General features: G+C 40.2%; 1 protein-coding gene across 1 annotated transcript in view; it reads left to right on the forward strand.

Moving 5' to 3' along the window:
• Window positions 1-596: 596 nt before the first annotated feature.
• Window positions 597-13,851, forward strand: part of gpc3 (glypican 3) — a 277,143-nt gene continuing 263,888 nt past the window's right edge. The window contains 1 exon segment of the mRNA XM_060927818.1: window positions 597-1,003. Coding sequence (XP_060783801.1) covers window positions 847-1,003 — 157 coding nt within the window. The 5' untranslated portion in view covers window positions 597-846.

The raw sequence follows: 13,851 nt of genomic DNA on the forward strand, positions 1-13,851 counted from the left end.
GCTCTCTCGGAGAGGACTTTTTTTTTGACACAATTACATACTGATTTGATCAAAATAGTCTGAAAACTTACTGGCATTCAACATTAAAACTTAACTATGTTTCCAATGATATGGAACCAAATATTTGTTTTATGGTATAAAGAATGATGTAAGTGCATCCCTTTTGGAGCTACCTGTGGTCAAAAAAGCACTTTTTCTAAATGACACGAGTAATTTTGCTAAATATGACATATATTGCCATACATTCATCAAAAATAACGTTATCACCCTTTTTTTTTTTTTTTTTGCATGGTAAATAGAGCTATCACAGGGCTACAATAAACAACCGAGTTTATTTAGTCAAGCCTTTTGATATTGAAGATAAGTGTTAAATGTGATTTTTAGCCTGCGTACCCTGATTGTAAAACAACCCTATGTTAAAAAATGCTCTGGTATCTCGGACCTAATGCTGAAAGATGATGTATTGTCTTTATTTTGTGAGTGATCCTGAATGCACACTGGAGGGCGATGTGATGGCGCACAACGCGCGCCTCTGTACAGAACTGGCAACCCTAAAGCTGTGGAAGGAGAGTTTATAAAAGAACCCACCAGCAGCATGAAGGCTGGTCATGACAAGCGCAGATCTGCTGTTTAACTCCTGGTAACAAGGATCTGGAGGAAGAAGAAGACCAGCAGGAGAATAGTTAGTGGGCTGCTGTGTCCTAAGCAGAAGATGCTTAGTAAAGAAGGTGACTAGTGCAGACTTGAAGGACTCTAGGATTTAGGACGCGGCTCATGCTGAGTGACCAGAAAACATCTACTTTTAAGTACAATTTCTGATTGATTTTTTTTGCCCTCTCAGTGGCCATGAATGGACTAAACTTACTCGGGTCGTGGGTTTTGTGCGCTTTGTTTTTGCCGCTCTCTGAGCCCAGCGCTCAGCTCCTGAAGTGCCATGAAGTGCGCTCCTCATTCCAGTCCCTGTACCCTGGCACCAAGTGGGCTCCGGAAACACCGGTCTCAGGTAAATCACTCATGCTGGCAAAAGGGATCATTGGCTTTCTCGGTAACTACAAAGCGACACCTCTAAACAGCTTTTAGTTCTAAGAGCGCCATCTAATTGAAAGAGTCAGTCAAATCAAAGGAGCCTCCAATTCCTCTCTCACAGAGCCACATGGCTACATTTCCTTCTGTTATTCTTGCATTTCTTTGCAAAGGTGTTGCAAAACGGTGATCAGTCAAGTGACAAGTCATTATCAAAGTGTTTGATTGCTTCTCTCTCAAGAGTCATAACTCATGTATTTCCCAGATGTAATAATTCTACATCAGTGTGTCAGGATTGCCAATGTCGCCTGGGGAGAAATACAAGTGTATTCCTGTCTTGCACACTGTCTCTGCTATAGTAGTAAATTTCCTGGGGCAGCCACATTTCCCAATAGAGAAAACTGAGAAGTTCAGACAAACTAATGGACATAGTGGTTAAGTGAACCTCTGTTTGACATTTCCTTTGTTGCTTTTTAATGTCCTGCTTCAACCACACACGCATGAAATTTGACCCACAAAACAAATTTTAGTCTTGCTTTCATTACACTGCAGTATACAGTGTCAGTAAATGTAGTAATGATACTAAATCGGCAATCAAGTATTTCTCTAATGTGATGATGATCTCCCACTGAAACACTATTTTAAACAAACTGTATTTTACTAGTGAGGATTTTTTTCTGTTTCAGAGATGATAGTGTTAAAATGAGAGAAGAGCTGGCTCTTCTTCAGGGATGAACGCAGACCTTCAGATAAAGGCATTTAATCAACATAATGTTCCTTGAATTTTTTGAATTCTTCATATTTGCAATTTAAATCAGGTCTGATGAACGGGACAAAAGAGCTCCCGTAGCTTAGCATACTCCATTTCTCTATTACCTTGGAGGAAGGAATATTAACATATGACCCTCAGTGGAGTTAGACTGGAATGAAATGGAATAACTTAGAGGAACAGGAAACGAGTATCAGAGTGGTCCTACACACTTGTCCTAAAAGCTTATCATGTATTATGCATCAACTTCTTGGCATGGATCCATCAAATATAAAAGCTGATGTCTCTATGCACCTGCAGTACAAAATGATGTTTGGCAAGTTACCATAGGGGATCAAATGAAACAGGTTATGGCACAATTGTGATAAATGTTTATATGACGCGAAAGTTAAAATCTCATCTCATCTCATTATCTCTAGTCGCTTTATCCTGTTCTACAGGGTCGCAGGCAAGCTGGAGCCTATCCCAGCTGACTATGGGCGAAAGGCGGGGTACACCCTGGACAAGTCGCCAGGTCATCACAGGGCTGACACATAGACACAGACAACCATTCACACTCACATTCACACCTACGGTCAATTTAGAGTCACCAGTTAACCTAACCTGCATGTCTTTGGACTGTGGGGGAAACCGGAGCACCCGGAGGAAACCCACGCGGACACGGGGAGAACATGCAAACTCTGCACAGAAAGGCCCTCGCCGGCTACGGGGCTCGAACCCGGACGTTCTTGCTGTGAGGCGATAGCGCTAACCACTACACCACCGTGCTGCCCCGAAAGTTAAAATATTTCATCTCATCTCATCTCATCTCATCTCATCTCATTATCTCTAGCCGCTTTATCCTTCTACAGGGTCACAGGCAAGCTGGAGCCTATCCCAGCTGACTATGGGCGAAAGGCGGGGTACACCCTGGACAAGTCGCCAGGTCATCACAGGGCTGAAACATAGACACAGACAGCCATTCACACTCACATTCACACCTACGGTCAATTTAGAGTCACCAGTTAACCTAACCTGCATGTCTTTGGACTGTGGGGGAAACCGGAGCACCCGGAGGAAACCCACGCGGACACGGGGAGAACATGCAAACTCTGCACAGAAAGGCCCTCGCCGGCCACGGGGCTCGAACCCGGACGTTCTTGCTGTGAGGCGATAGCGCTAACCACTACACCACCGTGCCGCCCCGAAAGTTAAAATATTTCAATATTTTTAAAATGTATTTGAATTCCAAGTTGTGGTGAGAATTAACTTTAGGTTCGTTCTTTGGTACTATTTGGCCTTGAAAAATGTTTTACAAGCATTTTTAATTTAATTTTCAAAATTACACAATTACAATAATAGTTTTTCAGGTGCTGTCTTGTACAATTTAATTGACAAATTGTAGTAGCTTGCTAGCCCCACAAAGCCTTATTACTCTTTAGAGAGGGAACTAAACAAATGCAAGCTTTAGAGAGTTGCACGTCACAGGCAATGTAAAATCATACTAATCCTTGTGAGGCAGCCACGGACTCTGAGGAATAATTACTCGGCCCTTTACTTGGCTTTTGATTGATTGCATAAACTGGATGCACTCCACATATTGCTTGAGATGTTAGGGGATGCTTATAGGGATGTCAGACTATGCAATGGTGTGAAGCTAATTGCACTACCCATATCAATTATGGGTGTGATGAAGCTATAATCTAATACACAAAGTACAAACTGCAAATTTGATAAAAAAAGAAACTGGATATATAATTGTCCTCACTCAATTACAAGCAATCATCACTCATGCTAACAGGTTTGTGAATCAGTAATGACTAAGTTGATGGTTTTGTGAAACATTTCATTGCCTCCCACACACAAGCATGGGTCAGAGTGTTTTAACAGATTTAACCGGTTGGAGTGGTAAATGAATGCAGAAAACCTTAATGTAAATTGAAATGGGAGCAACTGCAGACCCTAAAGTGCAGCTGTCACCATCCTCGGATTGCATTCATTCCTTTGAGAATTGAACACACATCATGTTTGAATAGTGAAGAATCAACACGAATGCACAAACTCCTGTTCATGAATTTGTGTTGATTCTTTACGATTTAAAATCAGTATTGTAGTTTTTACCTGCATACCCAAATGTGACCTGCAAGTGCAAAACACATTAACAAACAAAAAATACTCCAAAAAATTAATTATAATTTACACAACAGCAAAACAATAAAAAAAAACCTCACAAAATGACAGTAATATTTAATAAGGACTTGCTCTTTCTGTTTTGAGTTAGTGTTGATGTTTGTGTTTCTGGTTTTGCTGTTTTTTTTTTTTTAATTTTTATTTGCAGTCATGTTCTTAGTTTTGTTGTCGAGTTTTCTAATTCTCTGTTGCATTTTTGGTTGTTAACGTGTTTTGCACTCACAGGCTACTGTAAAACCTACAAATACCCTTTAGTCAAAGTACTCAAGCTTGACTCTGTTAACTTTGTGTTTGGTTCATGGCTCAACCCTAGAAATACCAACTGGAAACTGTGTAATCATGATCTCATATTATGCTGTTCTTATTTTCACCAGCATGTCTCCCTGGAATATATTCCAACTAACTCCATAGCTATCATTCTGGTTGACCTGAACCCATGTGATGCCCATGTTGCTATGTGGGAAGATTAGTCATGGCTATAGACTCACTATTTTGTCAGTACTTTTGCCAGTTGCTGCCTCCAGTGGTGTTTGTGAGTGGGATGAAATGTAGTAGTTTACAAATACAGGCGTTTAACTTTTTTTGGTGGTCATGAACGAGATTTCTGTGTGCATGCACAAGCTAGAGATGAGATGCTTAGTGATTTGTCTGTGCTGGAAGAAGAAGAGGCTATAGACACAGCAAGATTGAGCTGAATTCTAATGATGCTGCATGTGGTGCCAAGGGGCACAAAACCAAAAAAAAAAAGCCAGTGTGGATTTTTTAACCTCTCCGGTGCGTTACGGAAGCTTCACGCGTTCCAGTTTCCCTTCCCATGAGGAAAGGTTTGCACATATTAATGAGAGTTTGATGTTGGAGCATAAAGGACAAATTGCTATTTTTTCAGGCTTAACACCTTGTACCCATACCAATACAACTTTGCTTAAGAATGGTTATCTTTCTGTCACTTCCTTGTTGTTTGCCCTTGATATGCCGTTTCCCAAAAACAGTCACCATTGCCAAAAGGAAGTTCGCTAACAAGCAACTCGTACTAATTGCACTTTTTTTTTAAATTGTGGGCCCTCCTAAAAGAAGTTTATCACAGAAAAAGGCTTTCAATACTACTGTAATAATGTCCTCCCAGTCTTTAGTAATTAATTAGTCATAGAGTAATTAGTAACAGCGCAGAGGAGCGAGGGTCAGTTCTAGCTAGAGACTGCCTGTCCTGGGATCCATATAGAGGGAACAGAGAAGACTCAGCATCCAGCTTACAGCCATAGCAGTCTCTCAGAGCAGTGTGCGTCATAGAAATGAGAAAAGAGTTGCGTTATTATCCATCTGCACAAATGGATCAAACCATTAAGATGAGGCTGACCATCAAGCGGATGTTTTTGTTTTAATGGTTTAATTGTAGATGTCATTACTAGAACTATTGTGGCTCTTGAACATAGTGAGTATTCATCATGTGCAGTGATACGGTGTTGTTTTCTAGGACGTTGTACCAACAGAGTTGATGCTTTAACATATCTCATGCATGTATTGGATAATTAATTCCCCATTGAGCTTAGTTCCAGACAACAGACAGAAATAAGGTGTTTTATGCCTTTGGATGAAAAAGAAAAAAGGGGAGCAAATTCTCATTCTTGTCTGGGTGCGCAAAACAGTTGTCATGTGCAGAGTGCAGTGCTCTTGGATCATGCTGAATGTCCCTGGAGCTTCCTTGATTAGGTCGTAATGATTTGGGCCAGGCTTTCAGTGAAGTCATTTAGAGTTGTTCATTTGAAGGATCCTAAGCCCTGGCCAAGCCCTCCTTGAAACCAGAGTTTCAATTAAACTATAGATCTATATAGATTTTCAGGACATAATCTAATTATGGTGAAGACTGAAAGGAGAAGAAAATCCAGTCTTCCTGATATTCTAGTGTCCAGATATTTACTCACTGCATGCACAAACTAAAGTACATACATCTGGAAGACTTAGGAAAAATGAACACTCATGTTAGAAGTTAAGTTTTTGTTCTTCACAACTACATTGTTTTCATCATAACTTTTGATGAGCTGAGATGGTGCAGGACTAGAGAAAGAACTGTCAAAATATCTCCTCATTCCTAAATGTTCATTTGTAATTTATATCCTTAAAGCTAAACGGCCTTTCGATTTCATAAAATAGGTGAAATTTAGTTCCTTCTGAAATTTGGTCATTGTGATGTATGTTTATTTCTGTAATGTCTAAAAAAAACCCAGGCCATTGTGTGGCTGGGAAGTTATTTAATGTGAGGGAATTCCCGAACAAATAATGTGCATGAACTCGCTCGCTTTGCGCAGTCATGCAGACAGAGGAAGTCTGTGTGCGCATGCACAGGTTTACCTTCTTTTTATGGCAGCTGGCATTCAGTGTTTCATTACTGACATCTACAGGTTTATCTTTGACCGTGCACTGACAGTTACATCATTCTGTCGCTAAACAAACAGCTGATCACACTGAGACGCTCACTGACCACCGATATTTATTAGTGTTTGGCACCATGTTTCCTTTCCTTCACAACATAACATTTTGTCTTCTCACTTTCTGTTACTGCAGTCAGTCTTTCACATTTCATTTGCACACTTGCGTCCTCCATTTTTCTCTCCACAATGCCTTGCGTGAACGGCAGGGGCGGAGCTCGGGTATTGTGTCGGAGGGGGCGGGAGATGTTTGGGCCCCCCTCCCCTCCCCACTGATATGTTGCAGTAGCCCAAACAGTCTATTATACTAGCCAATTCTAAACGTTGGCTTACATTAGCGTAATTTCAGCAACCTTTCCATTCACACATGTAACATGCAGTACAAACCAAAATATTTAATATATGTTTATTTCAGAAAAAAAAACCTTTGATCATAGCTGCCTATTCTGGTCAAACAAGCAAACAACAACTTTGCAAACTCATTTAACATGTTAAAGGGACAACAACTATCCCATCCTTTTTAAAGAAAAGAAACTTAGGCTAAATGAAAACAATATCCCATAGCCCACGCCTATCAGGAAAATGAGCGACTGTGAACTCAAGAATGTTAAAAGTTGGCCCACTTTTAAGAATTTCAAAAAAAAATCCCGACCAGTGGGGGCCCCCTCAGCGGTCAGGCCCCGGATTGTTCGCGTCACACCCCCTCCAAATCTCCGCTACTGGTGAACGGGGAAAGCCCACCACGTGATGCATGACGTAGTATCTTGAATTGGGTCATGGTGAAGAGAGAAAAAATAGCGGAGAATTTATGGCCACATGGCCCTAAATTCATTAATTGTTCTATTTAAAAAAAAACTAATAAAATCGGAAGTCTGTGATTCGAATTCAGTAGCTTTCAGTCAACTAAACAAAAATAATTGGGTGTCAGGGAAAATTCTTTTTATGACCTACACTTGAAAAATCTGAAAGGCAGTCTACCTTTAATGGTGTTTTTTTTCATAGAGTTGAAGGATTTTACATTTTTAGAACATTTTGAAAATTCACAAAAAAAGCCAGATTGACTGATAGTGCAAATAGCCAAGCACATTTTCACTGAAGACTCTAATAATTTGTAGGCAGTTTTCACACCTTGGCTGCTTACTAAAGTCCACAGCAGAATGACTTTTTTGTTGTTGTTGTTGTTGTTGCATTGTATCTTTGATTTGGTCCAGTATGTGTCATATTATACAATTTCAGGCAGAGTAAATGTGGTGGGCATTTTCCTGACTGGTCTAAAGTTTGATATTTCTTAATGGCTTTCATGAAGGTTGTTTTACCTCTGCAGGTCATCTGAGCGCATTTTATTATGGAAAAGATACAATCACCTATTATTGTTGATTACCATTTAATGGTGTGCCAATTGTGCCTGAAGCTTCAGTTCAATAACAGTTTCTAATGCACTTATTGAGTTGTTTTTGACCAGTTTCTTTTTTTAGAAAGCACATGTGGGGGCTCTTGAGTGGTTCAACAGAAAAGCGTTCAACCTATCAGCTGGAGATTGCGAGTTCTAATCCTGATGATGCACCAATCAGTGGAGCTTAGCCGGGAGCATAAGACAGCAAAATTGACCTGTGTTCTCAGGGAGGCATGCTCTACCTGTCAATTACAGCGACGCTAGCCAGTCATGGGCTACATGGGATACACCGCCCATAAACAGCAGTTTGAAAAGATGCGGTTGGCTAGCATTATGTGCCTCAGAGGATACACAGGATGAACTTTGCCATGACTATATTAGGGAGAAAATTGAGGGAAAAGGGGAAAAAAAGCACATGTGGATTGTTCACATCTGTCTAAACAAACAAAACTAGGACAAAAAATGCTTGCTGTGAACTGTGCACAAACAAACTCATTATGTTGCACTGTCCATAAGTTTGTTTTTTCTTTGGAAACCAGAGCACAGAGGTGCATATACACGTAAGTGGGGTGAGCCAGTCACATTGCAGTCTTGAAGATCCTGAAGCTTGTGGCTAGAAAAATGTACAAAGTATCAGACATTCTATCAGTTATGGATAGAGCATCTGAGCCTGAGACTAAATATTACCAGTATCTCTATTTGCCTTCATAGCATTAAACAGTACTTATAGGGGCAAACAATGAAACATGGCTGCAACAGTTAATAATGAAAATCAAGAAGACTGCAGTCAGTACAAGCTCTCTGAAATGATTAAAAATTATATTATACCAGCAGATTGTGGTACATCCAAAAGCTGAAACATGCAGGCATCACAGATCCTTATAATTTACCCACAAATGTATTTATTTATTATTTATTCTGCCTAATGCTCAGGGTATGTGTGGTGTGTGTGCACTCATTGCTTACTTGTGTGCGCGTGCATATGTTCACTGCTTCAGATAGGTTAAATGCAAAGAAGGAATTTTGCTGTGCTTAAGTGTATATGTGCCAAAAATAAAGGCCTCTTCTTCTTAATTTACCCACAAATGTATTTATTCCACTTGAAAAGTGTACAGCAAACCAGCTAGCAGATTTGGGATACTACGACGTCCTGAACTATTTCTGATTTGGGACTTCTAAATACACTGGAGAGATGCTAAAGGCATACAGATGCCTGCTAATATAAGGGTACAGATGCCAACCAATATTTTGAGGCAGGTTTCATGCTGGAATGTTATGGGAAATTCCCGATAAAGAAAAATACCTTACTATGACAAAGGTATGCTCAAATGTGGACTTATAATAGTAATAAACAAGCCAGGGCCTCGATCTAGCATATTTTATGGTGTTTAGACTCAACATTATCAATATATAACAAGCATGCTGCTAGTCTAGCCAAGCCTTAGGTCTAATAAAATATATCACGTCCAAAGCCCACATCCAGATATACATTTTAATGTTCATACATTTGCCACTTGGCATGTTTTTTTGTAGTGCAGTAGAGCTGCTAAGTATGACACGCTTGTGTATTTACCAGTTGACTGTACTGATTAGTGCCAGACCATGTAACCTGTTAAAAGCTTTACTATCTAGACCAAAGTTCTGTCCATCTTATGCCAACTTACAGACTTGCTGAATGGTAACTTGAGTACACCCAGGCTAGATCTAGATTTATAGGATTTTTATAACTGAATGGCCTTGAGCTAGAAAAACTGTTCAGAGAAATAAAAGTTGCATAGAGCTTTCACACTAACCTGATATAAAATGTTCTCCACACACACTGGAATACTTTGTTGGCAACCAGGCTTCCTGTTTACCTGCAGCTCACCATTTTTCTCATCTTTCTGGGTTTGCTGGGAAGCAGTGAAAAGTTAAACCAGGTTTATTATTATTTATCTCCACATCTGTCGGTCTCTGGCATTGTTCTTTTAGATGTAACTTCTACAAGTTTATCTGTAGATGCTTACTGAATTGAGCTTAAAATCACTCGCACAGGGGCGCCGTGGCTCGGGTGGTTAGGGCGCCATGCCATGAATGCGGGCGACCCGGGTTCGATTCCGGCCCGGGGTCGTTTCCCGATCCCTTCCCGTCTCTCTCTCCCGCTCATTTCCTGTCTCTACACTGTCCTATCCAATAGAGGTGCAAAAAGCCCAAAAAAAAATCTTTAAAAAAAAAAATCACACTTGTGCTGGTCATTGTCAAACGACTCTATAGCTTGCCTGGCAACATGGGCAGATAAACGAATCTGCAGTTACGATGATGTCACGTGAAAGGCCCCTATACTCGTCTTTTTTTTTTTTTTTAGTCCATGCCCTTTCTTATTTGAAAAATTATGATGGTGGGTCAGTGTGTGTGATATGGTAGTGGGGTGGGTAATAGGGTAGTCAAAACTTTTTAAATAAAGTTAGTTTCAAGTATGGTTTTTTTTTCAATTATTATTTTCACTGGATTTTCTCCCTAATTTAACCATGGGCAATTCCCGCCCACTAGACAGCGCTCCCGTAGCCAGCCGACTGCATCTTTTCAAACTGCTGCCCAGACAACATCAGGGAGAGAAGCACTATCTGCCCACTTCTGCATGCTTGAACTCCCAGACGTCCATGATTGATTAGTGTCACTTGTGATTGTGATGCGATTTTGCTGTCTTGGGCTCCTGGCCATGGATGGCTGTGGCATCATGGAGATTTGAACTTGAGATCTCCATTTGATGGAGCAAGTGCTTTTCTGTTGCATCGCTTGGGAGCCACTTTCACATTACATTACAATAATAATAATGAGCTGGATAAGCAAACAATTAACTTGGAGCCTTATCAGTTTGAGCCTCTTGCTGAGGGAGCATCTGCAGCTCCTAAAGATTTATATGGGGATTGAAGAGAAGCTTGTACTCAGTGAATGGTACAAATGATATCTTCTTAGCTGAGGTGTTTATATCAAGAAAATAAAATATGGGCCCACTAATAGCTGTTTGTAGTATTTATTACATTTATTATTTATTTCAGTGATGCCTGTCCTAACATGAAATGTCAGTAAAGTAATAGCATAGACAGGGGCATCTTTGTCCTCATTAGCAGTCTAGCACCGATATTTATAGCTATAGCACTATTAGCATTACCTTGGTGATGAAAAATATGTTTGTCTTGGCTTATTATTCATTGGTATTCATAATGCAATGTACTCACAACTTTTACACCATTATTATCCCAGTTCATTTCAATTTTTGTATTTAAAAACATTTTACCAGGTCATTTTACTCTACTCTATGCTGGTAGTTGTGTAGGAAATTGATTATGCATATAATTTGGTGGTTGTCCATGTCTTCCAGCTGGAAGGGAGGAGTAGCTGGATAAGATGTGTTCACTCGCCTCAGGAACTGGAAGTGCTGTGCTCATCTGGGCTTTGCAGAGGTATTTACTGAAGACGGGAACACAGATCACACTGCAGGAGTGAAGAAGTGAATTGAGGAAGGCCACGGATGATGGAAAGGTTTCTTTTATGGGGAAGTGCAGATTGTTCAGGAAGAGTTATAATGAACTTTGTTAATTAATGCTGACAGAAAAGTTGTTGATTTGCCAAGGTGGTTTGCTTTAATAATGCATCCACATGCACGTTAAGCTGTTTTTGTGCAGTGTAGAGACAGTGAGTTCTCACAGGGACAGGTCGCTCACTGTGAAGAAACAGAAGGTGGTGGATGTTTAAAATAAATGTGGGAGGAGAGGTGGGTTGGTGGCACATAGAATGCTTGTATAACGTATAAGAGCTTATACACTGTGAACAATGAGCCGGACTGATTTATCGATAAGCCTTTATACAGACGCTTTCTCCTTCCTGTCTATGTACAGTTTCATCCCTAACCATCAATCCCCACAAGCAGACTTTATTTAGGCAGTATGATGTAGTCTTTGTTCATGTGTTCTGTGGGGAATAATTTATCCCCCGAGGCCTTCACTTTTTCCTCTCTGCTCCAAACTTTTCTAATGAAATACATTTATCATCTCTGCACGAAAGACAGGCAGGAATTGTCTGTTTTGCTGCAGATAATTACTAAATCTGCCTGCTTTCTTCATCCTTTCATACCTGCTCTTTCTCTGCTTGCAGTTTGCTATTGACGGCTTAATAAATTTGGCCTGCACTCTGAAATTAACTTGATCGTATCTGTCGCCAATCTTTTGCAAGTATTGATTTAGGATATTAAGCCTGTCAGTGTGAGTACAAAAGTCGGTAGCTCGCCAATCTGACAGCGTCTCCCTTGCTATTTTTCCTTTCATAATCTGGTCGTGTGTGTGTGTGTGTGTGTGTGTGTGCGCATGTGCGCTTGTACTTGCTACATATTAAGGACCAGAACACATTTTTTACCAACAGAGTTTGGACATTTTTGGGAAGTGAGGACATTTTGGCTGGTCCTCACTTCTTTAAAGGGCTGTTTATGGGTTAAGACTTAGTTTTAGGGTTCAGGTTAGAATTAGGTTTAGGTTAGGGTAAGGGTTGGGGTTCGGCATTAGTTGTGATGGTTAAGGTTCGGGTAAGAGGCTAGGGAATGCATGTCGTCAGTGAGTGTCCCCACAAAGATAGAAATGTGTGTGTGTGTTTCACAATATGTTGCAATTCATTTAAATGTGTGGGGTGTGGGTATATGAAGAATTCTGATGGTAATAAATTAATTCACTCGTCTTGTTATATTAGTATACAGTGTTTTTCCAAGATCTGTTTTTTTTCTTCCAATTTCAGCATGTCACTTAAAGTTAGACTGACTTTCAGATTTTTCAAGTGTAGGTCATAAAAATAATTTTCCTTGACACCTGATTATTTTTGTTTAGTGGACCGAAAGCTATTGAATTTGAATCACAGATGTCCAATTTTATAATTTAAAAAAAACTAGAACAAATAATGAATTTAGGGCCACGTGGCCCTAAATTTCCTGCTTCACCATGACCCAATTCAAGATACTATGTCAAGCATCACGTGGTGGGCTTTCCCCGTTCGTGCAAGGCATTATGGGATACAAATTTGAAACAGGAGAGAAAAATGCGAGTGTGTGACCGACTACAGTAACAAAAAGCGAGAAGAAAAGACATTATATTGCGAAAGAAAGGAAACGCAGAACCAAACTAATAAATATCGGCGGTCAGCGAGCACCTCGGTGTGATCAGCTGTTCGGTTAGTGACAGAATGATGTAACGGTCAGTGCACGGTCAAAGGTAAACCTGTAGATGGCAGTAATGCAACACTGTGGATGCCAGCTACGGTAAAACCCAAAAGGAGAAGATAAACCTGCGCATGCGCCGGGCCCGGCGCGATGGGCGGGCCTTTGGGGGCCGGGCCCGCCCATTTAGTCACGTGGGCCCGCCCTGTCATAGGCTAGGGCCAACAGCTTAACACAATATTTAAAATAAATAAATAAATCGCAGGCTACTACAACTAAACACTTTTTCTTTTTTTAAAAAAGGGCATAATATTAAAGAAAAACTCCTTAATTTAAAATGTGTATACATGGCACACTGTTTTCTTAACGTTTCGGCCTGCGCCCATCTCGTCAGCCCTGCGCTGTCATGCACTTGGCGTTTGATTTGCAAACTAAGCACTGGAGGTAAGAAACTGGTTTTGACGTTTCAGTTAACCTACAAAACACATCTGTATTAAAGATTAATGTCGTCATGCTTCACAAAACTAGATTTGAGACATAAAACTTTTAATGCGCATGGTTTCACTTAGAAGGGATTCAGTTACTGCAGTTAGGCTTTGTGCAGGGAGGATGAGTGTGATGTAATCTTCTGTTGCGCACTCTTAATTGTAAATATCAATCTTAATTTGCTGTCAACATTGATCACCTTTTTTTGAGATATTACAGAAATAAACACGTCACAATGACCAAATTTCAGAGGGAACTAAATTTCACCGATTTTATGAAATTGAAAGGCCGTCTAGCTTTAACAACTGTCTATTCTCTAATCACAGATAACACTTCAGCTGTAGGCCATTTTATCTACTCAGTGTTTGAAACACAAGGCAAGAAGAATTTGTGTTTTTGCAGTGGGGAC

Source organism: Neoarius graeffei, chromosome 8 (assembly GCF_027579695.1).
Source record: "Neoarius graeffei isolate fNeoGra1 chromosome 8, fNeoGra1.pri, whole genome shotgun sequence".
Taxonomy (NCBI): domain Eukaryota; kingdom Metazoa; phylum Chordata; class Actinopteri; order Siluriformes; family Ariidae; genus Neoarius; species Neoarius graeffei.